The 27,341-nt window shown below is 54.2% G+C and overlaps 1 protein-coding gene across 12 annotated transcripts in view; it reads left to right on the top strand.

Annotated features, from left to right (window-relative positions):
* CAMTA1 (calmodulin binding transcription activator 1) overlaps positions 1 to 27,341 on the top strand; it is a 979,133-nt gene that overhangs the window by 680,206 nt on the left and 271,586 nt on the right. For 2 of the 12 annotated variants that reach the window (XM_054557112.2, XM_054557114.2), the window contains one exon: positions 25,356 to 25,695. The exons of the other annotated variants lie outside the window; for them this stretch is intronic. In XM_054557112.2, coding sequence (XP_054413087.1) covers positions 25,356 to 25,493 — 138 coding nt within the window. In that variant the 3' untranslated portion in view covers positions 25,494 to 25,695. Of the gene's footprint in view, positions 1 to 25,355; positions 25,696 to 27,341 lie in introns of those variants that run through there. 12 annotated transcript variants of the gene reach the window in all.

The following is a 27,341-nucleotide window of genomic DNA, read 5'->3' as shown; positions in this document are numbered from 1 at the left end:
GTCGGACTAGACATAGGTCCTTTTCAAAACGCATTCTCTGATTTGCAGCTGTTCTTGGTAGAACCCATTCCCCATGGCCTGCCTCTGTCACCCCAAGTTCTTACTGTTGCCTCTACCCAGGAGTTGCTGCCTGAGGCCTTTCCCACCATGGTTGTACTTTCTGTTGTTCAAGGCAGCAAACCCCTGGGCCTTGATGGTTTAGGGATCTCTCTGACCTAGCAGGGGTGTAGTTGGAGGGGCCTGGCAGCTGGGGAAGCAAGTCCCCCAAGGCTATGACACAAGCTCAGGGAGAAAAGAGTCACACATGCCACGGAGTGCAGAGAGGCTGATGGTCTCAGGAGAGCTGGTCTGGAAGGTGCCCACAGGGCCGGAGCCATCTCGATGTGGAGGCCGGGCTCAGTCTAGACAAGGCTCTCTATCCATCGGCTCTGCCCAGCCCCAGCCTCCAAACCCTTTCCGTTCTCCCTCACTTCCCAGAAATAGCTGTCTGTGGTTCAGCAAGTTGAGTAGCAAATGACGCCTGAGACCGTCCGGGGACGTGCTGATTTGCAGAGGCTGCTTCCCGATACCTTACCCTGTCATCAGTTTCCCTGGCTCTGCCTCCCCTGGAGGCTGACGTGCTAGCACCTGCTTTTCTAATTGCTCAGACCTGTGTGCTTGAGGAGGGGAGTTGTCACATGGTCGTGGGATGAGGCTTTTGGGGTCTTGTTACTAGGAATTGGTCCCAAGGTGTTCCACCCCTTGGCAGAGGGTTTTCTCCTCTACCCGATGAAGGGTGGGGTTCCACCCAAGGCCAGAGTTCTGGCGGCTGAGTCAGAGTCAGAGCATGTCCTTGAGTCCCCAGAGACAACCTCTGGCTTCCCAAGAAACACCATTTATCCAAAGCAGCGTGCAGCCCTGTACACTCCTTCCTGGGCCTCCAGCCCCACGGGTCTGGTTTCTGCCCTTTTCCTTTTCAGTTTCATGCCCCCTGGTCAGAACATCTCTTCGGCCATTGCCCCCCTGTCGGGGCAGCACCTGGAAGCTGGCATCCTGCCAGCAGCCTGGCCGCCTGCTCCTCCAGGCCTTTTCTCCTGCACCCACACCTCCGCCTGCCTCCCCTCATTCCATCATGCCCTTGTGGCTTTTTAATTCCACTAAATTTACTTTCCTGGAATCAGACACCACTGGGCAGCCACAAGGTCTGAACTGATGACTTCCCAAGCTGCATTCTGCTCATTCCGGGTCCCTCCTAGATTCAGCTGCTCCTGTTGCTCAACTCGGGCCAAGCGAGGAGAGGGATCCTGCTCTCTGCCCCAGCCCACCCTCACTGGCGCTCCTGTTTCCCGGCCTCCGTATGCTGGAGACATACCTGGACTGATTCATGTGTGTCTGGTTCGTTACCTCCCAGCTGGCGGGGAAGCTGGAGTCTCCCCGAAGGCCGGGATGGCAGGACCAGGCTTCTTCATGGCCGAGCTGGGTCCTCTTCATCTTCTCTGCCCAAGCCCGGGGGAGCCATCCCTCCCCGTCCCTCACCTCTGTGTCCTCCAGCATCAGACTTGTTTCTGTGATCAGATCACAAAGAGGGAGCGCACACAGGTGTGGGGGGCTCCTGCTCCCCCAGGTCTGTGCGGGACAACAGGAGGTTAAGGAGCTAAGGCCAAAGCAATTAGCACAATGCACGTCCTGCTCGGAGCCCAGAGCCAATGTGGCAGCCGGTGCCACTCAGGGCAATTTGTTCTGGTGCTAATTACAACACCAGGATAATGATGGTGTGGCCAGGTTTAATTTCTCTGATGTTAAATAGGAAAGAAGCCTTGAGATACTGGCTCAGATGGAAATTGGCTCAAGTTTGTCTCTGACACCAATTACCAAGAAAAAGGATTAGGTGGAGTCCAAGGTGTCAGGGCAGTGCCCGTGTTGAGAGCTGAGGAAGGAGGCTGCTCAGATGCCAGCCCCGAGCCAGCCTGGTCCTCTGAATGCAGGAGGCATTAGGAAAGGGAGTGATGGGCTGGCCATGCTCTCTCAGCCCCCTGCAGGGGGTGAGCCTTCTAGAAAGGTAAGGGCATTGGAGGAAGGAGGGAGGGAGGGAGGAAGGAAAGGAAGAAGTGCTTCTGGAAAAAGGAGACTTTCTCCAAGGAATAGCACCCACTGCCCCACCTTTATATCCTCAGTTCAGGGGCCGCCTCCTGCCAGCCCACTGTGAACTCACTCCTGCCCTCTGAGATGCTCCAGCTGATGTCACCCAAGGCCACTTGGCACTTAGTGGGCATGTCTGCCTATGTTGGCCTCAGTTTTCCTCTCCAACTAGTTAGCTCCCAAGGGAGAGACATGCGTTCCTGTCTCCCCCAAGTGCCCAGCACAGAGCCACAGCCACCACAGGGCAGGAGCCAGCATTTGGGAGAGCCATGTTCTGCTGTGGTGACCTGTCCGCCCCGGGGCAGGAATGAGCAGGCCTCGCAGACTTGGGGCCTGGAGCTCAGGGTTGGTGCCAAGATTTACAGAGGAGGGCCTGAGTTGACGTGGCACATAAGCTTCTGAGTCGTCGGGCTTTCCGGAGAGGGTGCTATCTCTCTGTCTATGTCTGTCTGTCTGTCTTTCAGGCTCTCTGTCTCTCTCTGCCTCTCTCTCTGTCATGTTCTCCCTCCCCATCTCTCCATTGCTGACAAATATTCTATTAGGCTATGAGCGAGGAGACGGGCAGGGAGCCTCTCACAGGCAGGGCACTAAAGCCCGTTTGGCCCACAGGTGCATAAAGCCATTGGCATGACCAGTGGCCACCATGTGAGGTCACCAGGACAGCTGGGGAGGGACCAGATGACCTGAGCTCAGTCCACTCCAGCTGGGCAGGGCCAGAGCCATGACCTGGAGGAGGCCACCTCTTCCCCTCTGCTGGTGGCACACATCCTCAGCATTGCTGGGGTCTCTGTGTCACAGCTGACAGGGCCTTCAGGCTCCCCTGAGCCTACCCAGTGCATTTTCTAGAAGGGTTTCTGAGACCCAGCGAGAGCAGGGCCAGGCCCAGGTCACCCAGCGGTCAGGGGAGGAGCGGGCAGTGCTCCGTTCTCCCGATGTCTTGGCCTCTGCCCCTACCGCCTGATGTGGGTGTCACTGCAGCCGCAGGGCTCTGAGCCTCGTGAGGTGGAGGAGGCATGAAGGGGTGAGCTGGACAGAGCGGTCCCTCCTGTTTGGGATTTTCTGATGGTTTTGAGGGGTAGGCAGCAGAGGTTCAGGGCCCCCTGACCTCCTCGTGTGCCCGTCTCCCGTCCTCCACCTTCTGTCCTTCTCTGCATTCTCTGCCTGCCCCCTCAGGGGACCAGGCCCCCATTCCAGGCCAGACTTCCCTGCAGATTCTCTATGGCTCATTTGGAAACTATTTCTGCTTCTAATGAGTGTTTTTCTTTGTGCCCTTGTCCTCTAAAATGCTTAATGACTGCTTTCCGTGCTCGAGTGAAGCGGGGGTGTGTCCCCGCATGGCTGCCATTGCCAGGCCGGGGCTGTTTGGCTGCCAAGCCCAGCTTGCTTGGGTGGAGGCAGCGGGGGGTCCTTCCTGGCCCACACTGGCAGCACAGACCAAGCCTGTGGGGGCAAGAGCACGGCTGCGGGGAGACGGGGACCCTGGGGCCTTAGGAGACCACAGGACAGGGTGGCAGTGCAGGTTGGGGCTCCCACATCACTGGAGCAGGCAGATATTTGAACCTGAGTTCTAGGAGTTGAGCTCCTTGGGGGACTCTGGATTCAGAGTCTGAGGAGCTGGATTCCAGCTCTGCCTAGACCTACCTGAGCACCAGGAGCGGTGACCGTGCCACTTGGACGCTTCTGGTGCTGACTCCTGGCTGGGCAGTGAGCCTCCACCACGCACCGCCCTTCACCTGGGAGAAAACAGCCTTCAAGAAGCTCCACAGTTGCTCAGTCAATAGGGGGCAACCATTGCTGCCCTCCGTTGCCTCCCCTGGGGGCACCACCGTCACCCCTGTTTATAGATGAGGCATTTGAGAATCAGAGAGATTGGGTACCTTGTCGCAGATCACGGAAGTGGCCAGAAAGTGGGACAGCTGCTGGGCCTTCAGCCTGGACGCTCTCTGCTTGCTGCCCTCACATGAGCCTTTGCCAGCCCTGGGTCCCCCCAGAAGTAGTGGGTGCAGGGCACAGGGATGCCGTCACCCCCTAGAGCAGGCACCGTGAAACTAAGCACCACAGGCATTGTGGCCAGAACAGAGCCCAGCCACAGCAGCCTCTGTGGCTGGTGCTGCTGAGTGGGGACTCGGGGCGGGGACAATGCCAGTTCACCATGGGGTTCACTCCAGGTGGTCCTGGCCCCAAAGGGCCCCCATGTCCAGGAGTGAAGTTACCTTTACCTGGGACTCACCACCCCCAAGGAGAGGAAGAAGATGCCTTCTCGATGGGGCTGCCTCTGGGCGGGATCCAGGCTTCCCCACAAGGCCTGGGGCTCTGAAACCAGGTTCACAGGGGAGAGCTGAAGCCCCAGATCCCCAAATCAGTGGGCATTCCGTCCCCAGAGTGGTCAGCTGCTTGTCCACCCTTGGGCTGAGAGCAGGGTTTCCTAGGGTAGTTCCCAGAGAGGGGAGAAGGGCAAGGCTGCAGGGAGAGGCCCTGGGGGAGATGCCCCGGTTCCACTCCTGCCCCAGGCCATCCGCCCTCCATGGGAGCCCTGCAGAGTTAGCCAGAACATGGATCTCTCCAGCCAGAACAGGTCCCATTGGCATACTCAGCCCTTTGGCCCATAGGAGGAACATCTGGGGCTGGGGCAGCTCCATGGCAGAGGGACCAGCAGTCCTAGAGCCCAGGCTCGGGGCTCCCCCAAGGAGGAGGAGGAGGGCAAGCAGCCTCTCCAGGCTGCTACAGCCTCTGGAGTTCCATACTCAGACCCCAGAGAAGCCACTTCTGCTCCTTGTTCTGGAGACCTTGCAGCCAACAGCCATTTCAGCCTCTGCCCCAGACACAGGCCCTATAGGCCTCAGCCCAGGCATGCCCCCAGGGAGTCCTCCCTTCCTGCTGCAGCCCTCAAGAGGGGCCGTGGGGCCCCCTCACTGCTGAAGAATCTTTTCAGAGGGACAGGCCCTGCAGGTCCCTGAGGGCAACTGAGTCCCAGGCACCCCCAGCCAACAGAGAAGAGAGCAGGCCGTGAGCCCTCCTGGCCCAGCTCCAGGGACTGTGGCACCTCACAGTGGGTCTGAGATGAGCCCAGCTCCACACTGGGGGATTAGTGTATATTTCTCTCCACTGACACCAGAATCTGGCTGTGGAACGTGATGGCCTCTCTGAGCCGACTGCCTCTGCTTCCCCAAGAAGGGTCCTCAGGACGTGTCTCTTCTGGGAGCACCAAAGCATGCTGCTGTGTCAGGTCTAGGCATCCTGTAGGGTCCCTGAACACCAGCCCCTGCCTGCTGCAACCACACAGGAGGCTGCCCTTCCGGGGCCACCCCCCTGAACACTGGGTGAGTGGATGAGCACCATCAGCCCTCTGTGTGGGGTGGGGTTTAGACCCGTCAAACAGTGGGGTTAGGATCACCCAAAGAAGCACCTATTAGCTGTGTGACACTGGGCAGTTTGTCTAATTTCTCTGAGTCTCAGTTAGCTCATTCATAAAATGGAGCCAACAGCAAAGAAGTAGCTATTAGCTGTGTGACTCTGGGCAGTCTGTCTATTTTCTCTGAGTCTCAGTTTGCTCATCCATAAAATGGAGCCAACAGCAGCATGGACTACAGAGGCTGTTGGGGGAGTGAAGTCTGCATTGATGCCGTGCATTTAAAATGTCACCCAGTTCCTGGCACAGGGCAAGCATCCCACAAATGATAGCTTGATGCTGCCAGCACCAGGCAGACCTGTAAGCTGACATCCCGAATCCCGGAGAAAGCGTCTGTGACATCCCCACCCCATCCCTAGCATCCCACCTCCACTTTCTCTCTCCCAGAGGGGTTGAGCTAGGCCGAGCCAGCCCCTCCCAAAGCCCGAGCCAGGCAGGAGCCCCTCTGGTACAGGCAGCCTCTCTACCCTTCATGCCACCCTCTTCTGCAGCTTGGACAGAGAAGGGAGCAGAGGCTACACCACGGTGGTGCTGTCATTGCAATAAACGTCCCTGAGCCACTCAACAGACTTGATGTCTATTTGGAGAATGAGCAGCTCTTTGGCAACCCAAGTGTCTCCCCAGAAGTGCAGCCTTTCCCCGCACCCCCCAAGGACCATGCCCTATAGCCCTCAGGAAGGATTGCCCTGGCGGTGAGCTGTGAGCTCGGTCATGGAAGCGACTGCAGGCCAAGTGAGACACCCGGAAGAGCGTGGCCACGCTCACCCCTCAGCCCGTGGCCTCCTCCTGGTAGTGGGGACCTCTCCACCCAGATGAGCTGGGCTCTTCCCCGCAGGCCATCTCTAGGATGCACAAACTAGCTTAACAGGAATCATTTCTTCCTTTCTTTTTCTTTCTTCTTTTTAAAAAATCTTTCTTAAAATGGAGAATATTATAGCTTCATAAAAAATACCCGAGCTTTTTGCTCAGTAACTGTTTTTATGTTTCGTCAGGGTGAAATAGAAGTGGCTGGGAAATAAAGCCTGACGGCACTGGCTCTGTACCTGGGCCTTCCACTGCCATCCATCGCTGAGGCAGGGCTCCATGGCTCCTACCAAATGAGGCTTGGTGGGGGGGATTAGAGCAACAGGTGGCATTGCTGTCAGCCTGACACTCTGCCCCAAAGAGGACATTTGGACCCATGTGCTTCAAGGAAAGGAAGCAAGTCGCTCCCTGAGGGGTCCTGGCCTCCACATCTGGGGTCAGCAGGGAGGGGAAGGTGTCCCAGGCCTGCCAGACCCTCTGCGCACCATCCCGCAGCCCAGCCCTGGTATCTTTGGTGTTATAAGCACCCTGTGTTACCTTCAGCCACCAAGAGTGGGGACGTGGCTGATGCCGAGGTCCCCCATACATGCTCACTACCGTGCATGGCTCAGGAGACCACAGCCCTGGCCGTGGGTGACGGCCACTGAGCGCCTGATCAGGAACTTCAAGGCCTGGCTTTTGGTTCTCACAGCTACCCTGGGAAGGAAACAGGGCGGGGGTGAGTTCGTCCTAGTGTTTCATAGAAGAAGAAACTGCGGGGTCAAGAAGAGAATAAGGGGCTCCCAAAGACATAGGGTAAGCAGGACCCTGGTCCAGGCCCTTTAAACAGACATGGTCCCTGTCCTGGGGGAGCCCACAGGCCATAGCGCCCAGGCCCAGGCCCAAGGTGCACACATGTGCAACGAACAGAGGTGAGAAGGAAGAGCAGCTTCTACAGCCTGGATTTGCTGGCCTCACAGGGGCCAGTCCTGATGCCAAGAAGGGCAAGAGAAAGGTTGACCGACCCTGACATAAACCCCGAGTTTCCCCTGCCCTGGCCCTGGGTGTCCCTGTGAGGCTGGGGTCTGATGGGACCTTTCTTCCACACCCTTGGCTGCCGCAACTAAGCTGACCATGGGCACGCTCCAGAGCACTTGGGCCTCAGCAGGGGACACTGAGCCAGCCTGCCCCACTCCAGGGGGTAGCTGGAACTCGGCAGCAGAGACAGGAGTGGCCAGGCCCTGACATTTGGGGCGGATCCTTGCATGGACAGCAGATGGAGGACCCTGTGGTGTCAAAGCCATTTCTGACCCTAGCCTAGTTGGTGGTCCCTAAAGCTGGTCAAGACGGTGAATCCAGAGAAGGAGACACAGGATGGGCCGGGTGGTCAGGGGAGACTTCCTGGAGGAGGTGAGCCCAAAGTTGAAGGATGGAAGAAATGGGGAGGGGGTGTTTCCATGCCCTCTGACATGGAGCAAGCACGGGTCACAGTGGTAAGTGCTCAGTGAGACTAACAAGGCCACTTGAGGGGGTCCCAGTTCCCATGAGCCAGTTCCACATACCTCACCCGGCACAGGGCTGTCTGGGAAGAGGCCCTCAGGACAGATGTCCCAGCACTGGCGCCAGCCAGGTGATCTGGAGGGGAGCATGGGGAAGGGCCTGGAATCCTCGTGTCTCTCTGCTGGGCTCAGAAGAGAGCAGGACAGGAAGAGCCTCACCAGACCAGTGCACGCAGGTTCAACATGGCCATGCAAGCTCCCCACAGCTGACAGTGACGGCAGTGGCCATCCTCATCCTCATCCTCATCCTGTCATCAGTAGCAATCACAACAGTCATCGAGGGCTGCGGGCAAGCACTCGGCCTGCCTGTGAGGCCAGCATTTAGTCACTGTCACCATGTGGAAAGGAGGCTGGGTCTGTGCTTCAGGTCGGGCCTCTGCAGCCCCCGCCATGCAGAGGGAAGGCTGGCTGAAGACCCAGACACTGGCTCGCTTCACAGAACTTGCAGGAAAGACAAGACCCCAGCAGACGCTTGTGCCATTAGATAATTAGGAGAAGGGCAAGGGGTTGTGAGGGAGGCCAGGGCTCCAGCGGTGCCCCAGGTAGGAGGAAACCCTGGCAGGAGTGACCATGATGACACTGAGAAACTCACTCAGTCCAGAAGCTGCAGGCCAGGGATAGAAACCCAACCCTGGTCTTAGAAGCCGCCTCGAAAGCTTCATCTGGACTAGTAAACAGCAAAGCCCTCCTGCAGCTGGGGAGGGGCGGGTTTTGGAAAACAGAGCTGAGGATGAAAGGTTGTGTCAGCCAGAGGGTTCCTGAGCTGCCTCCTGGGTCTGGCTTCATTCTAGCTGGCAGCTTCCACATCTTTCTCCATTTAATGTCCCTTGAATAACGTGATGAGGAGATAAGGTAGACACTGGGAATTTACGGTGCTATGCAAAAAATTGCTCAATTCCATTAAGATTTCAGGACCCTTGCCAAGGCTGCACGGCAGAGCGGATAGTATTTCCCTCTCAGACATCTTTGCCTGATTGCAATTTACGATGCCAAGGCCACTGCTGTACCCACCTAAAGCCTCCAGAAAATATGGCTGAGCTCCCAAAACAGCCATTATCCTCTCTGAGAAAAGTCACTGGGCATTTTCTAGAAGATTCCCTCTTCCTGATTCCTTCCTTCACCCCTTCCCGCCTCTGGGGACTGGGCAACTGGAAGACATCCAGTCAGCTTTCTCAGAGGGTCCCCTTGCAGGCCCCCTTGCTCACCCTTCACCTTGTAGACTGGTGGCCAATGTCTGCTATGCAGCCAGAGCCCTCCGGGGAGGGGCACCCTCTGCTCCCTCCATGTGGACGGGTGGGTACTGAGTACAGGGGAGACCTCGGGGCATCAGGAAAGTCTTCCTCCTGGCCACCTACGTGGGACCACCAGAGCCAAAGGTTTTGAATTCATCTCCACCCTTATGAGCCAAGTGACTCTGGCCAACCGAATCAACTTCTTTGAACCTTATTTCCTTTTTGGTAAAATAAAATAAAATACCTCCCTCCTGAGCTGAATGGGAAGATAAAGAATTGAGCTAAGACACGCAGGTCTTTTGGACTTGGCAGCCCTCTGGGAAGTGGTAGCTGTTGTCACCCCGCCAGGACCCTTTCCAGCAGCTTTTACGCTAGGGGATCGGATGGGTGGAAGTAGCAGTGGTTGGGGAAGGGGGTCCCCTGAGAAGGTCCTATCCAGCCCACCTTGCAAATGGCAAAATGCTAGGCTTGTGAGATGCAACTGTGTGATTAGGAACAAAACTCATTTGTTCTGCAGCCTCAGGTGGGAATCTGGTGTCTGGTTGAGGGAGATGGAAGCTCTGCCTTCTGGCAGTTGTCTCCTCCATGCCACCCTCCCCAAGCCCCTCTGCTCCACACCACCCACTGTGACTGCCACCAGGACCTCTCCTGGCCTGGCCTGCCAACGCTTCTCTGTCCCTCAGCCCTTAGGGACTGGGCCGCCCAGGCTCGACTGGAAGAGAGGAAGGATGAAGCTGCCAGAGCTGCAGTTCCTTAGAGATGGAAATTATTAATTAGTCTTATTATCCAGAACTTGTCAGTCTCTTAATCCTTCCGTCGGCAGAGGGGTTTATGCCTCCACGGCATGTGCTGTCAGCTTGGCTAAACAATCGCTTTTCATATACAGCCAGAACAATGGGCAATACAGTTTGGTTACTATCTTTATTTATCAAGCCAAACAATTCCTGCGCCCTCTAAGAACATCCTTCAAAGATGCGGAGAATGCAGAAGCCGCTTAATTTCCCTTCTAGATGGCTTATAATATGGGGCTTTTGTTTAATTATCCTTTTCATGTAATCTTCAGCTGACATTGTGTCCTTAATATTCTAATCTCCTTTGGAGCAAAGGGGAGACTGTAGTTTCCAAAGCAAAAGACAAAACTTTGCCTCAAGGAAACACTTTCTCTTTCGCTTCTGAAGTGATTCAAAGGGCAAAGAGTGAAATCCAGATGTAGTGGGACAGAATGCAGTGGAAAACGTGGGCCGTGGGTGACCCGCTCTGCGTGTGGACCTCAGCAGCTTGCTGGGCCTCCAGCTGCGCCCAGCTGGTGATGTTGGTCTGTGGGCGTGTCAGAGACTCTAGCTCAACAAGGAAGTCCCATGACATGGTGTCATCACCGCTTTTAGCACTGCTAATGTTTCAGTGGCTCTCGGGATGCAGGTTGTATATTCCCACGGGAGACACACCACCTGCTTCAGACTCCTGGCAAATGGTTTTGCCTAGACAGGTGAACACAGGTGCGCCCAGGTACCCACAGGTGCACACAGCTGTACACAGGCGTCACTGCGCCACAAGCCTCCCCTCTCAGTTCTCCTGCCTTCCTGCTGGAGTCAGGATCTGGGGGGAGTGGGTACCTGAAGGAGGCTTCTTGCCATCCCCATCACCACCCCAAAATGGGCAGGACGTCCTGGGGGATTTTCTGCTCTTTTTCCAGACATGCCAGGGTCCCTGTAGGTGATGGGGAATATTAACAGAGCTGTCTTCTCACTCCGTCTGGCTTCTGGAAGAAGGCAGCCATGAGCCCAGAGTGTGTCTTCCCCTGGCCTCATTGGGCTATGGTGTGAGATGCGCTGGTGCCGGCAAGCCTCCTGCCCAGCCCAGCCAGCCTAGCTCAGCTCAGCAGCATCCCAAGCCTGAAGCCCCTGGAACCTAGGCCACCTCCCAGCATGCAGAGCCATCCTGCCTCACGTCTTTCTTTGCTGTTCCTGCAATTCTGCCTCTCCACCTTGTCCCTTATCTGCTTCTGCCAGAGCAGCCCCGCTGGCTGGCAGCCACTGAACCCACATAGCCAAGTGCTCCTGTGAGTTCAGCTTCCCTTCAGCTCAGTGTTCTGCACCCCCAGAAGATATATGTGTGCATGCGTGTGAATGTGTGTATGTGTGTATGAGTGTGTGTATGTCAGTGTGTGAGAGTGCACAAGTGTGTATGTATGCGAATGTGTGTGCATGTGTATGAATGCCTGTGTATGAGTCTGAGTACATGTGTATGTCCGTGTGTGAGTCCGTATGAGTGTGTTTGTGTGAGTGCATGTGTCCGTGTGTTTGCATATGTGTGTGAGGGCATGTGTGCGTGCTTGTGTGTGAGTACGTGTGTGTGAGTGCATGTGTCCGTGTGTGTGCATGTGTGTGAGTGCATGTGTGTATGAGTGCATTTGTAAGTGTATGTGTGTATGAGTGCATGTATGTGTGCATGTGTGTGTGTGCATGTGCCTGCATGTGCGTATATGAGTGTGTGTGTGTGTGTGTGTAAGTGAAAGAGAGAGAGAGATGTCCTCGCCCCTAGTTCCCCTCTCCTCCTCTTCTCCCCCTGTTCCTTCCAGCTTTCCTTCTCCTCCAGGCCCCGATGAGGCTCTTGGAGAGGTCACTAATGTCCTCTGCCTTGCTATAGCGGAAGGTCACCGTGCCACCGTCATGTTTCCTGGCCTCCCAGCAGCACCCCTTCAGGCGGCCATTCCCTCCTTATGAACGCTCCCTGCTGCCGAGACCTCCCGGCTATCTCCCTCCTGTCTGTTCTTCACAATCCCTCTTGCTCAGCCCCCTGATGCTGGACTATCCCTGAGCTGCTGAGGCCTTCTCTTCTCTGTCTACACTTTCTCCTGGGATCATCTCATCCAGCCCCACGGCCCCAGTGCCAAACCATATGCTAGTGACTCCCACGCTCATATCTATGTCCTGCCTCACTGCTCTGCACCAGACTTTTACCCGACTCAACATCACCTCTTAATGCAGAATCTGCATCTCCAACTTCTCACGGCTAGAGCAGGACTCAAGATGATTTATTCCCTGAGCTGCTCTTCCTCCTGTCTTAGAGCATCGATGGCTTGCTGTCATGCAGAGGCTCAAGCCAACCCTCCATTATGCCCCTCTTTCCCTCACTGCCTCTTTCCTGCTCAAAAATATGTCCTGAACCCACCTCCTTCTCTCCCTGTCTTCTGCTTCCCAACCCTAATCCATGGCTCCCTCCTACCCAGAGCTGGAGTCCCTCCTTCTTAGCCTGTGCTGCACTCTCCACAAAGCGGTGGGGGCAGCCACTTAAATCCCAAATCACATCACATCACCCTCATGCTTCAGGCAGTTCAAGAAGTCTCCATAGAACTTAATGTCCAAAACCTTACCGTGATCTCTGAAGACCTGTACCCTTGACCTTGGTCTTCCTCTCCCTGCTCACTCTCCAGCCATACTGGCTTCTTTCTCTCCTCAAAGAGTCAGGTCCTTTCCTGCCTCAGGGCCTTTGCACGTGCTCCTCCCTCCGACTGGAGGCTGCCCTGGACCTTCCGTGGTTGACACTAAGATTCAGGTCTCCTTTCAACTTTCAACTCCACATCAAAGCCCTCTTGACACTCCATCTAATGTTCCCTCACTCTCTGGCAAGCCCTTCTGTTCCTCCCTCCCCAGCATCTTATGATGAAATGTTTATGATATACAGAAAAGTTCAGAGAATTGTACACACACCCATACACCTGCCATCCAGATTCTGCCATTAACATTTCACCATATCATTTGATCACTTATGTGTTCCACCTATCCAGCAATTTTTCAAGGATTTCAAAGTAAGCAGCAGCCACAGCACACCTCCCCCAAGTCTTTCAAGGTGCATAGCATTAACCAAAGTTCAATATTTGCATACAGTTCTTTTTTTGGTTTTGAAGTAAAGTTTATACACAGCGAAACAATTGAGTGCGTACATGTTAGGTGCACTAGTTGATGAGTTTCGATCGATGCATGCGTCAGTCATACCCTAAGCCCACATCAAGATTTGAAACATCGCCATCACCCCAGAAAGTACCCACATGTCCCTTTGCAGTCAATCCCCACTTCACTCCCAGAGGCCACCACTGTTCTGATCTCTCCACTATAGGTTCATTTTTTTCTGTTCTAGAACTTCATAGAACTGGAATCGTGCAGTATATGCGCTCAGGTATATACTCGGCTTCTTTCACTCCACATCTTATTTTGCCATTCATCATGTTGCTGCTGCCCTACTGTGTTATTTATGCCTTGTCTATCCCCCGAAGCCCAGCCCCATCCTTCAAGCATAAGCTTCATAGGGTCAGGGGCATGATCTGTTTTGTTCACTGTTACATTTGGAGTGCTTGAAGCCATGCCTGGCACATAAGTACTTGTTTATCGGATAGGTGTGAATGGTGTCCACCCATTCAGCACCAGGCTTCCTGAGGGCAGGGCCAGGTTACTACTTCCTGGGGTTTCTCCTAGGTTCTCCCACGGCTGCCCCTAGGTCCAGCTGTGCCCCACGAACACAAGCGTTAGCACTCGGTAAAGACACCAGAATGAATGCACTCTCCCCGCGGTGTGTCCCCGCCTCCCTCCATCCTCCCGAAGGCATGCTCTTTAGAGATACAGTTTAAACTGGCCTTAGTGTGGGCAGAACTAAAGCATCAGAGAGGCTTTGGAATGCCCAGAAAGGGTGATCCTGGGGACACGAGGCATGAGAATTCTCTGTGAGTTTAGCTTGGAGGATTGAGAAGGAAATTCGGGGCAGAAATGTTTGTTGATCCGGAATTGCTAAAAGATTTCTTAGTTTGGAGACCAAGTTCTCAGAAAAACACTGTCGGTTCCAAAGAAATGAGCTCCCATGGGGTCTCATTTTGCCCTATCTGTGCCCTCAGTTTCTCTGCAGCAGAGGAGGTGGCTTTGGGGTGCAGGCGTCTCCTGTGGAAAGTCCCCAGCTCAGGTCCCTGATGCAGGGGCTCTGTCAACACCTCCTCTCAGTCAGAGTGATGTGAGCTGTAAATGTGCCCAGGCCCCATCCCATGTCATCCCAGGGTGAGCCTGGAGCCGGTGCCAGCCAACTGGGGCCACCTCCACAGCCTGAGAGGGCTGCAGAGCTCCAGACAGGAGGCTGAGCCAACCCCTCTGCATTAAATATGTCTCAGCCTCTCTCAGGAAGCTGGGCCCTAGCAACCCGAGGTCAAGGGGGAATCCTTCAGCCCCCTGCAGGCTCAGGACATATTTGAGAAAAGGAAAGAGGCAGTGAGGGAAGGAGAGGCACGAAGGAGGGTTGCATGGATGGAGATCTGTCATTGCAGTCAGACCAAAGGAAGAGAGCTCAGGGAGGAAATCAGGAGTCCTGCTTCAGCTACGAGAAGTTTAAGATGCAAATTCTGCATTAAGAAGGGATGTTGAGTTGGATCTAAAATTTGGCACAGAGCAGCCCGTGGCAGCGACAAGAAGCCACCACGCCCAGAGACTGCAGCCTGGAAGCCTGAGCCGGAGGGAGACCCTCAGCTCGGGGAGCTCTTCTCCCCACCCTGAGGAAGGGCAGTGACAAGGAATGCAGCCCCCTCAGATCGCAGCCAAAGCCACTGGGAAGAAGCAAGTTCCCTTCCTTTCCCGGGGAGAACTGTAAAAGCCTCCGGGCAGGGGGACCAGCCGGGAACCAGAGCAGGGGCTGGAGGATTCCCCCTTGACCTCAGGCTGCTGGGGCCCAGCGTCCTGAGGGAGGCTGAGAGCTGGCATCTTGCTGACCCAAGGACAGGGCAGTAGCCCAGGGCGGGGAGCAGGAGTCGCAGAACAAAGAGTCTCATCCCACCCTGGGGAGGGAAACCTCACCTTTCTGCAGCCTCCTGCTGACTGGAGGTCTCCTCAGGTGCACAGGGAGCTGGAGAACACAGCCCACAGGCAGTGGCAGGACCCCAGGGGTGGCTCCTGGAGTGGGCCAGCCCCTGACCTGGCTCCCGTGAGCAGCCTGAGCTCCAAACACCTCCTGGGCCTGTTCCCTCCTGGGGCAGAGGACCTTTCTATCATTTTTATTCCCACCTTCACCCTTGGCCAGGGAGACTGGGGGAGCCCCACCTTGGCCCTGCCCTTCCCTCGTAGGTAGTAAGTACTCACTTCATTGTGGGCTAAAATATTGTAGACCCAGCATTCACTCTGAGCCTCACCAAGCAAGAGAGATAAAACCCAGCCACTTGGAGACCATGGCCTGGGGCCGCAGGGCCATCACCAGCTCATCCCAGGGCAGACCCGGTGTGGGTAGGTGGGTGAGTACCTGGCATAGAGGGGGCCCACCTCAGGCCCGCCTTCCCTCGGGGGGCTCACCAGCCTGACCCAGGCTGGCCCCCAGTCCCAGGAGACTGAGCCTCTCCCCAGGAGGCCTGGAAAGGGCTGTCCTGATGCAGCCGCAAGGCCAGAGCCTGGGTGTTCACACTCACCGGGGTTCTAATCCCACTTCTTCAACCACGTGGAGCTGTGTCACCTCGGGCTAATTAACCCATAACCAGGGGCTCAGTTTCCTCATCTGCAGAATTTTAAAGCACTTTGCACAGGGTCGGACATAGACCAGCACTCAGATAACAATCGTGGCCGGGCGCAGTGGCTCACGCCTGTAATCCCAGCACTTCGGGAGGCCAAGGCAGGTGGATCACAAGGTCAGGATATCAAGACCATCCTAGCTAACATGGCGAAATCCCGTCTCTACTAAAAATACAAAAAATTAGCCAGGCATGGTGGTGGGCACCTGTAGTCCCAACTACTCAGGAGGCTGAGGCAGGAGAATGGCATGAACCTGGGAGGTGGAGCTTGCAGTGAGCCGAGATCGCGCCACTGCACTCCAACCTGGGTGACAGAGTGAGACTCCATCTCAGAAAAAAAAAAAAAAAAACAATTGTGGCTGTTGTCGTGACCATTGTGTTGTTACAAAACCACATGATAACCCCTGATAGAGCTGCCTGTGCCGAGCTGGGCCCACAAAGACCCTGTCCTAGGTTCTCTCCCCTCTCTGGCCATCAGCTGAGTCATACACTGTGACCCACCGGGCCACTGCTTCCAGCATTCACAGCCAAAGACCTTGGCCAAGCGCTGGCCCACACTCACCATGGGCCATGTCTGCCCTGGCGACTCTAGGAAGGTCCCCAGAGCTGCCCGGACCTGGATCCAGCCCCTTCTGTTGCCTCCAAAAGGCTTGGATTCAAAATTCCACAGCAAGATCTTCTCTGGCTGCCCACCCCCAGTCCCCCACCCTTTCCTGGCCAGTGGCTTCCCTGTGTCCCCTGACATCTGAGCCTGAAAGCCATGGCCCTTGTGCGCGCGTTCATAGCCGCAGTTGCCAGTTGTCACCCGTGTCTCCATCGTGCCTCGTCTCTCAGGGTGTGTCAGAGCAGTCACTCCTGCTGCCCCAGGGGAGAGGAGAAGGAAGCCCCATCCCCACCACCCTCCTGACAGCCACTCGTGCTCCCCGCCACATGCCGCTCTCGGCTCCCTGGGATCAGCTGCCTTTGGGGGCAGCTGGGGAAGGTGAAAGGGTTTGGGCATGGCGCCTCTTCAGCCAAAGCCATAATTCTGAACTTGAAGTAGTATGGGCAGTGCTGGGCTGAGAGCCACAGCAGAGAGTCCAGCATGCTTGGGGTTTGGGGCTGCTGTTCCTTTCCAGAGTCACAGGCAGGATCTGCTGCTGGGACCCTGCCATGCTCTGGGCCCCTGGGTGAGTCCAGGAGAACCCCTCTCACTGAGTCACAGTGACTCTGCCCCTTCTCCACCAGGCGAGGCAGGACTTCAGAAACCATCCGGCCCAGAGCCTTGCTTTGCATGGGAAAGCTGCCACCTAGGGCAGGCCAGTGACTTATCCAGGGACACCCAATGACTTAGCAGAAGAGCTGGGCTTGAACCCCAACTTCCTGACTGCATGGCCAGGCTCTTTCTGAGACTTCCCTCTCAATAGAGATGGTGGGCAACCCACAGCATTTTTAACACTCCAGGCCAGCTTCTCAGGCCACCCTGGCATGCACCTCAGCCGCCAGCTGTTAGTGTCTGATCAGAGAGTGCACGCTCACAACATTAGCCCAAGTTGAGCTTAATTAGGTAAAAGATCATTCTACTGCCAGAAACAGACCATGCTTTCCCAGCTCCAGAAGTGATGTTTGCATATAACTACTGTTTGAGACGATGATTGCCTCTTTCAGGAAGAGACATGCAACTGCTCCTCAATTCGGTGTGACAGATTGCAGAATGGCCAGATTTTCATAGGTGTTCAGATTTTGTCCTGCAAAGCAGTGGTATGCTAGAAATGCCTAACAATTGGCTCTCCAGGAGAAAGAAAAAATTTCTGATTGGTAACGTTTGCCAATTTCTATGGTGTAAATACTGCCACTGTAGCTGTCTTCAAGCTACCAACATGATATCATGATATCCATTGCAAAATTCTCAAAAATATACCAGGCTGCTTTCATGAGCTGATATAGTCCAGCTCCAACAACCCAGTCTTGTATTGCCTCTGCACGTCCAACCTCCTAGGACCTGTTTGGGCCTCTCTACTTCTGGCCAAGACTGATAATGCTCATGCCTTAAGGAATGAAAGGCAGGGTCTCCCTCTTGAGCCTCACCTGGGGCAAGAGTTCTGTCGCCGTGGAGATTTCCAAGGCTCATGGGGGCCTGCTTTGGGCCTCTGAGACCTGACTTCCAGGGTGGTCTCTGTCCCCTGTTGCTACAGCTCGGCTCCTCCAGACCTAAGGCTTAGCTAATCTCAGGCTCCCTGTCTCTCTCATGTCCGGGATGACCCAAGTGCATCTTTCATCAGGGTCATGGCAGTGCCGCTGTTGGGTTCCACTTTGACGGTCAAAATGACATTCTGGATGAACCTTGTCTTTCCTCCCTGGAGCTCCACCTCCCCAAGGCAGGATCCGAGGGAAGGTACTGCCTCTGAAGAGCCCTGTGAGCAACCCCCTGGATACAGAAGCGGGGGCTTCCCCAGTCTGCCCTCCCAGCACACCAAAGCTCTGCCCCTGACTTCTCTAGGGAAGTGGCTTAACCTTAGCCTCTCTGGGCCTCAGCTTCCTCACCTGTACAATGGAAACGAGAAATAGCACCTGCCTCAAGGGTTGTTGGGAGGGGAAAAATCCCTAACAAATGTGAAGCACTTAGCGTGATACACAGCACATAGCAGATGCTCAATGAGCAGAGATGCTTCTGATAGGAGGGGCTCCTTTCTGACCCGCAGCTGGTGTGTCTCCCATCTATGTGTCTCATGTTCCTCCCTCCTGTAGCAAGTGCATGAAGGCCCCTCCATGGTTATCGGCTACTCTTCAAGCTCCTCAGTTAACCATGGAGCAAAGAGTTGTGGCCACCAAGAGGGAACTAAGAAGGCAGCACTTTGGGGTAAGAAACCTTTACTCAGGGTCAAGCCCCACCCCAGCTCTGGGGCCATGCCCAGCTACACAAAGCTTTAAGGCAAAGGGAAAAATCAGTCAGACTGACCCTGTCTTTATTTAAAATGTTGATATTTTGTTCATCAAGGATTCTTGGATTAATTTTGATATTTTAAAATATTGCACTGCAATGGCATTCGTCTTGATGGCTGAGTGTTTGGGCACCTCTTGAGATTTCTACCCTAGTGCCAGCTCTGTCTGGACGTCCATGGAGGACCTGCCTGTGCTCTCTAGCATCCCATTCAGATGCTGGACCTGCTGCAGCCTGCAGGTGAGGCTAAGGATGCGGCGTCTTCTCAGCTCTCTTGTCCTGCACAGGGCCTGGCTTGCAGCAGGTGCTCAGTTCTTGACTGAAGAGTAGAGGGACAAAGACTGCAAGAAACTGAGTGTCCCCAAAGGCTGCACTTTCCAGAGCATTCTTATCACCCCCCAGAGGAAGGGATCCCAAGCCCTTGTCTGTCCTTCACTCTGATCTCCTCCATCCCCTTCCCCTCTGTCCAGGTTCTTTGCTGTTTCTGCTGAGCCCCTCGGTTGCTCACGTCACAGCTCTGCCTCAGGACCCCAGGCCCTGCTGGGAGCATCTTAGCCATTCCCCAGAGTGGTGTCGTTTGCCGCCACCTCCCACACAGCCTCTCAGGAAAAGCCTGCCTGCCTTTGGAGCCAGGCTCTCCCTTCCCTTTCTGAGACTCCTGCCATCTACTCTCTGCAGTCTCTCTCGAATCTCGCTAGAATCTGTCTGGGTCTCTCTAGAACCTCTCTAGAATTTCTCTGGAGTTTCTCTGGAATCTCTCTGGAGTTTCTCTGGAGTCTCTCTGGAATTTCTCCCTAGAGTCTCTCTAGAATATCTCTCTAAAATCTCTCTGGAGCCTTTCTGGAATCTCTGTCTTTCTGGAATCTCTGTCTAGAATCCCTCTGCAATCTCTCTAGAATCTCTCTAGGTGCTTCAGCCCAGGAGCTCTCAGGTGACCAGAGCCTTTCCAGCAGCAGCGCCTGGACAGGGGACTGGAGCAGCTGTGAGGCTGGGCCAGGTGTGGGTGCTCCTGGTGGGACGTGGGATGGAGGCCTGGAGTGGCCAGGGATGGCTCTAGACCCTGGTGTCTGGCACCCCACTGGCTCCAAAGTCCTCATTACCCCCAGCTTCGCTCCTGGAGCCCCAAGGAGCAAAGGGACCCTGAGAGGGGCTGGGATCAGGGACAACAACTCAGCCTATTTCTGCCCATCCCATCACACACAATACACACACACGCACATACACACACGTACACACAATACACATGCACACATACATACATCTGTACACATGCGTACACATACATACATCTGTACACATGTATGATACATATAACATGTACACATACAATGCACATATACATGTAAGCACATATGTGCACACATATAAACACTTGCGCACACACATATACACATAAATATATACATATGCATACATACTCATAGTACACATAAATGTACACATATATACACATACATGTACATATGCACATGCTTGTAATTTGCAATATGAATATACACATGTAATACAAATATGTACCTTAACATCACACACATGCACATGATATACACATACATATATACACACAATACACATTGCAGACGTGTACACATGCACATTTATACACGCATGTATACCCGTACACACGTCACACACAACACACATTCACACATACACATATACATACAGGCACACACACACACGCTGCCACCCCCAGCGCCACATGGGCTCTGACATCTCTGCAAAGAGGGACACAGAGCTTCTGGGTAAATCTGAGCTCTCCCCACCTCAGTCACCTTCGGCAACAGCTACCACACTCCGTGGCCTCACATGCAAGAAAACCAGGATGGCTGTTATTTGGGGCCTCCTTTGCCACGGGTGGGCCCTGGCCTGGGAAGGGGGGCCATGATGCCTGCCACCCCCTAGACACACTCCCATTTGTTTCTGTCCCCCCGTTTCCAGATGCTGAAGAAGATTCAGTGACCTAGGTGAGGCCCTCTATAGGACCTTCCAAAAGAGGTCAAATCAAATCACAGCTGAGAGATCTTTCCAGGGTCTTTGCAGGGGAAGGAAAGAGCTGTCAGGGCAAGGCATGGCTGATTTGAGGCAGCTCTTTAGAGAGAGGCTGTGTTTGGAGAAGATGCGTGCCATTGGCATGGAGGGCACTGGGGCTCCCGGCAAGCCTCTGCATCTCGTTCTCCAGGTGTCGGAGGAACTCACTCCTTAGGCATCAATGCGTGTTAGGGGGTCAGGCAGTATGCTAGGTGCTAGGGTTGCAGGAGTGATCCAGCCCTTAGGAAGCTCACAGTCTAGGCAGGTGGAGACTCACAAGGGACCTGGTGGCGAGTTATTTGGAACGCAAAGCATTGCACAGAATTTATCCATTTGGTAAATACACACTCGTTAAAGTGGCACGCATCCAGCCTCCCCACCCTCCTGAGGCTGTAGTGGTGGAGGCGATCCTCATTCCTCTCCTGTCCAGCCCTCCACCACCCCCTGGCCCGGAGCAGTTCCCATGCCAGGGGCCTTCGGCCAGCATCCCATGACCTAGACGAGGGTGGGACATGTCCATCCCCACTCCTCCATGTTTGGCCCCTGAGCAGATGGGGTGACTGGCTACTGGCATCATCAGCTTGCTTCTAGCTGCTCAGCAGATGGGGTGACTTTCAGCGCTTATGGGAGGGCACTTGGATGCCCGCGGAAATGTTCCGCGCCGGGGTATTGGATCTCACAGGCCTGCTCTGCGATGATGTCCTGAAGGTGAAGCCCTCCCTGGCAGCCTCTGCCTCAGGTGACTGCTTTCTGCTGCAGGAATGACTCGGGCATCCTAGTTAATGTTGCAGAGTACTATGGGAGCAAATAGCTCTTCTCCCCACATCCAGGACCAGCCTGTCCTCCGAGTGAATCTGGTGCTGAGCTTCCCTTGCTATGCCTCCTCGCATGGGACTGCACCGTGCACAATGTGGAGACGTGCTTTCCATAAGAGATGCAGTTAGGAATGTGTGGTCACTGCTGCGGGCATCAATTGCCCAGAACACAACAGTGAGCCCTCCATAAAGTCGGAACTGTCATTATCAAAAGCGGCGATTGGCCGGGCGCGATGGGTCATGCCTGTAATCCCAGCACTTTGGGAGGCCGAGGCAGCCAGTTCACCTGAGGTCAGGAGTTCGAGACCAGCCTGGCCAACATGGTAAAACCCCGTCTCTACTAAAAATACAAAAATTAGCAGGGCGTAGTGGCACGTGCCTGCAATCCTAGCTACTCGGGAGGCTGAGGCCGGAGAATCACTTGAACCCAGGAGGCGGAGATTGCGGTGAGCTGAGATTATGTCACTGCACTCCAGCCTGGGTGACAAGAGCGAAACTCCATCTCAAAAAAAAAAAAAAAAAAAGTGACAAAGCAGCCCCTCTGCCAGGGAGTGGCCAGTGTGACCTAAGGCCTTGACACCCAGCCACCGTGCGTTACCTTTTGAGGTCTGTGCTAGAAGGTGCTGCTGCCGCAGGGGTCCTCTGACTGGGTTGTCAGGCCGAGATCCTCTCCCTGATGCAGAAAGTGGGAGGTGCTTCCCTCTCTCAGGCAGGATGCTCTTTCCTGGGAAGACTTTGGGCCTCCAGGCTGAGGACGTAACCCCAAAGCAGTTTAGGACTTCTGGCTTCAGTAGCAAAGGTATTTCCTTCTGTGCTTGTCTCTCCCCACTCCAGCTCCAGTCCATTGACTCAGCTTTTGTTCTGTGAATGTCATTTTCTTTGAATTTGTGTGAGTTTTGTTGTTTGCAAATAACCTAATGAAACTCCTTCTGTTCCCTTCCAAAACAAAAAGGAGGCTCTAGCACGGTCTACCTCCACATCTGAACTCCTCCAAGCTTTTCTGGTGGTGTTTGGGCTGTACAGCACCCTGAGAGACCATCCCTGGCCTCCACGTACCCCCTGCCATCACCTGAGCCGCACTCACCAAGGCAGAGCCGGGAGGACTCCACCCACCCTGTTTCCTGTTCATAAGTTTCCTCAAGGAGCCTCTTGATGCTTGTTTACTTAGGACGGGCACGGGTGAACTCTCACCCCCGCCTGGTGATTTCACAAACACAAACGATAGAGGGGAAGGCTATTTCTCTCAATTTCTAGAAAAGGCCAAAACTAACCCTGAATCCCCCCGCCCATGTTTAGAGTAGACACAGAGGGAAGATGGTTCCTGAATGTTCTGCGTGTACTGCCGATTGTCCAATTGCTTAAAACAGGGCTTGGCGTGCATTGTTTTGGTCATTAGTTAACGAATCTGGGCGGGGAAAAAGGCAGAGCGCTAAATAATTACAAGCACTTCGGTGATTTTTTTTTTCCACTGACTAAGGTTAAAATGAATAGTGTTGATCCGTTGCCCAGGCAGTAGGCTTGTTAAATGGTATTTAAAATGATTTTTGAGCCAAAGCAATTTGGCTGCTCCAAGGCACCCTTTATCTTTTGCTTTCAAGAGGATAATAATGTTTAAAAACGAAGTCACTCATACCATTTCCTGTCGCGAAGCCAGCTCAGTGATGGGCAGAGCTTCCTCTGGGTTTGTTTACTTGCTCCATGATGGAAAATGCAAACTTAATGGGCTCCCTTCTGCAGAGGCTTTGGTGTTCCGACAAAACAAAGACCCGTGCTGCTGTTGAATCTGTGTCCACAGCTCTGGCCAGCTCACCCCGGAAGTCTTGATTGCCACATTGTAGATGTCAGAATGTCACCTGCTTGGTTAGAGCTTCGAAACAGGAGGCTCAAGGCCACCACCTGGCTCTAGGGTGGAGTCGAGGAAACCTGTCTAGGATGGGACACGCTCCCACTAGGCTCAGGGCGCCCTCCCATCCAAGAGCATGATGGTCATCCCAGCTGGGAAGTTGCTAAGCAAGTCCTCCTGGGTAGGGCGTCTTTCCCATCATCCTCTGCGAGGAAGGCCGGGGCAATACACTCAGCTTATAGAGTGAAGTCGGCAGAAAGCACAGCTTCTCAGTGAACAGGATAAAAGGAAGGCGCTACGGGGGCCCAGGACCTGCTCTGCCCTGCTTAGGGCTGGGCAGGGCTTACTGGCGTGACATGCATAGAGGCTTGGAAGAGCTGGCTCCGGCCTTTTGCAGTCTGGGATCCTCAGCCGGGGTGTGCACATGAGCAAGGGTGCTCTATGGTCCTGCCTCCAGCCCCCGGGCTGCTCAGGAGGCAGCAATGAAGGATGGAAAGGGTTTCCATGGCCATGAAGGAGAGATAGCTCATCCGCTCCTGCATAGCACCGTGAGGACTTGAACACACACACGCGCACACACACAAACACAAATGTACATACACGTGCACACAAACATACAATCACACAAACACAAACATACACACACGTGCACACACAAACACAAACCTACAAACACGTGCACGCACACAAACACAAACCTACATACACACGTGCACACACACAAACACAAACCTACACAAACATACAAACATGCACACACACAAACACAAACCTACACACACGCGCACACACACACAAACCTACATACACACGTGCACACACAAACACAAACCTGCAAACACACACGCATGCACACATAAACACAAACTTACATACACATGCACGCACACAAACACAAACATACAAACGCGCACACAAACACAAACCTACAAACACACATGCATGCACACACAAACACAAACCTACATACACATGCACACACACACACAAACACATACAAACGTGAGCACACAACACAAACCTACATACACACGTGCACACAAACACCACACACACAAACACAAACCTACATACACACGCGCACACAAACACGCACACACAAACACAAACATACACGCACACACAAACACAAACCTACATACACACGCATGCACACACAAACACAAACATACAAACACGTACGCACATACATGCACACACAAACACAAACCTACATACACATGCGTGCACACAAACACAAACATACAAACACACGTGCACACACAAACATATAAACACACGTGCACACACACAAACATACAAACACACACACGCACGGGGGCACACATAGGAAAGTGCCAAGCACAGTACCAGGCACACAACGACAGATCCACACACTTTAGATCCTTCTCTGACCTTTCTTTTATTCCTCAAAAGCACAGCATCCATCCCCCAGGGAACTGGGGGGGGGTCATCGGAAGAGTTTGTCCTTGAGGGGACATTGCCCACTCTGTAAACTCAGGGCACCTTCTCTAGGATTCCCTCAAAGGGTTCCCTGGCCACGCATCCTACAGAAGTCAGCGAAATGTAGTTCTGTGAAATGAGGCTGTTGGGGGATTTTGTAGTCTTGTGGGGGTGTGCTCTGTGTTCAGCTTGGGGGTCACGTGGCACCTATCGGGGGCGGGATGCTGCTGAGACCTCTGCAGTGCTGGACGGCCCCATGGGGCCATGTGGCTTCACTCCCCGTCTCTGCCTCCCAGGCTCAGCAGGCCACCCGCCGGCCTCTCCTGCCCATCTCGGGAGGGCTAGCGGGGTAATTTAGGATGGCTGCCACTCCCCCATGCATTTTAAACACGCTTCCAAACTGGGTTCATTCTGCCTTTGATAGGGAGGTGGCCTTCTGGGTTTTTCTTTCAAGAGATGCAGATTTAATGGACTGCGATTCTTCTCCAGATCTGCCGTTCAAAAAAAAAAAAAAAGTAACTCAGAATTTCTATTTGTTCAGAGGGAAAAAAAAATCTGCTTGCTATTCAGGCCCTAGATTTTCCTGAGAGATTAGTGTACTTGCCTGCCAAGATGTTAGCTAAAGGAAAACACATTTGCTATAGATCAGAAATATTTATCCTTTTCTGGGCAGGAGATCCTGAGAAGAACCTCATCGGAATGTACAGCACCTGGAAATATGAATGAATTCAATCTCCTGAGCTGCAGGCATCTGCCAGGAGGGCTGAGGCATGGAGGGGCTCTGGCCGTCTCCAGGGAGTTGAAGCCATGAGCGGGAAGCCAAGAGCAGCTGCTGGGGTCTGGGGGATGCAGAGGTCAAAGGACCAAGAGGGGCTGGGTGCGGTGGCTCACACCTGTAATCCCAGCTACTCAGGAGGCTGAGGCATGAGAATCACTTGAACTCCAGAGGTAGAGGTTACAGTGAGCAGAGATGGCGCCACTGCACTCCAGCGTGGGCGACAGAGTGAGACCCTGTCTCAAAAATAATAATAAAAAATAAAAGGCCAAGAGGTCTGGTCCAGATAGAAGCCGGGGGAGGAAGAAGAGGGAACAGGCAGCCTTGACCAGCAAGCCGGCCGTGTCCTGAGGAAGAGGACGCTGACCCTTCCCTCCTGTTCTCTATGCCCTCAGACTGGGGCTGGGATCCCGAGACTGTGGGTGACTGGGGCCAAGCCCTCTCCTGCTTCTTGTCCTGAGAAAAGGATCCTAGGTCTCTGTTGGGCTCCATGCAGTTGCCCCTCAGTGGCTGCCCCCGTCGTTTAAATCCTCTCAAACTCAGGCTCTTGTTTGGTAGCTGCAGAGAAATAAGAGATGCAAACTTATAAATAATTAAGAAACGTAATAATTATCTCCACCCAGACAGCAAGCCTGCATCCTCGTGAGAGATGGAAGATCTGGAGAGTTTCGGGGGGTAAACTACAAACCATTATTTAGCAGGTTTTCCCACTGGGCTTTGTCATGCCTCGATCTTCAATGATCATGATGATTAGAGTTCATTTGATTCCCGCAGCTGTGTTCTGGGGGCTTTGTGAGGAGGATCAAGTTTGGGATGTGGGTGAGCATAGGGAGAGGAGGCGATGAATTCCTTGTGACGTCAGAGCCCGATCTAAGATCATTTGTCTTTGGGGCCCCATGTTCCATCCCCAGAAGTGATTTTCCTTGACCACCAGCTGGCATCTACCCGGCTTGGGCATGGCAGGGCCCCACATCTCCTGGCACAGCCAGGCAGAGCCTGAGTCAGGTTGTTAGGACTCTTGATCCCTGGCCTCTCATTCCTGGACTGGCAAAGCCTGTTAGCATCCCAGGGCTGGAAGAAACACCCTACACACTTTGCCTCCTTCCAGGCAAAGAAGGATCCACCCTGGAGTCTCCATAGGCCCTGGCCAGGTGCGGAATGAAAATTCCTACCCCCGGATTTAAGTGTTTATCAGGGAGATTTCTGCTAATAAGGACTTTGTTAACCAAGAGACTGTGTCCTTTAAGCCAGAGTTCCCTAGATCTTGTTGGAACAGAATTCCTCTCAGGGCTCCTCCAGGCTAAACCCGCCCAGGAAAGCCTGTGAGTCCTGGGAGGTGACGGGTACTGCCTGTTCCCAGGGTCCTGTCTTGGTCTTGCCCAGAGCGCCTCCTGGCCATCGTTTCATTTCAGGTCGATGAAAGCTCCTTGCTTGGCCCTCTGAACTGGGGAACCATTTTCTCTCTCTATCCTGGCCCAGGACCAGCTCTCTGGGCTGCCCCAGGGAGCCAGAGGGGAGCGGCCTGTGCAGACCCAGCCGCCAGGACCCAGAGGGCCGGCTCAGAGCTGTGTGGCCATCGTCTCCCCGGGCTGCCTTTGCCTGAGGTCAGCCTCATACAGGCAGTCTGAATAGGCTGGGGGCTCCTTTGTACTTGAAAAATAGTCCATGTGCAGGAGGAGGTGCTGGAGAGGGAAAGAAGTGTGTGGCTGTTGTGGGCTCTCTGTAAGACGGCTCTATGTGGGGCACGTGAGCTCGTGACTTTCTGGGTATGGGCGTGGCCTGCAGACAGGGATTTGAACAAGGGTAAGCATGTGGGTGAGGACATGAAACCCCAAAGAGCATGAGAATGTGGGGAGGGGCAAGTCCCGTGTGCACTGCCTGTGT

Source organism: Pongo abelii, chromosome 1, assembly GCF_028885655.2.
Source record: "Pongo abelii isolate AG06213 chromosome 1, NHGRI_mPonAbe1-v2.0_pri, whole genome shotgun sequence".
NCBI lineage: Eukaryota > Metazoa > Chordata > Mammalia > Primates > Hominidae > Pongo > Pongo abelii.
The sequence above is the reverse complement of the archived record's forward strand: the minus strand, read 5'-3'. Positions and strand labels throughout refer to the sequence as shown.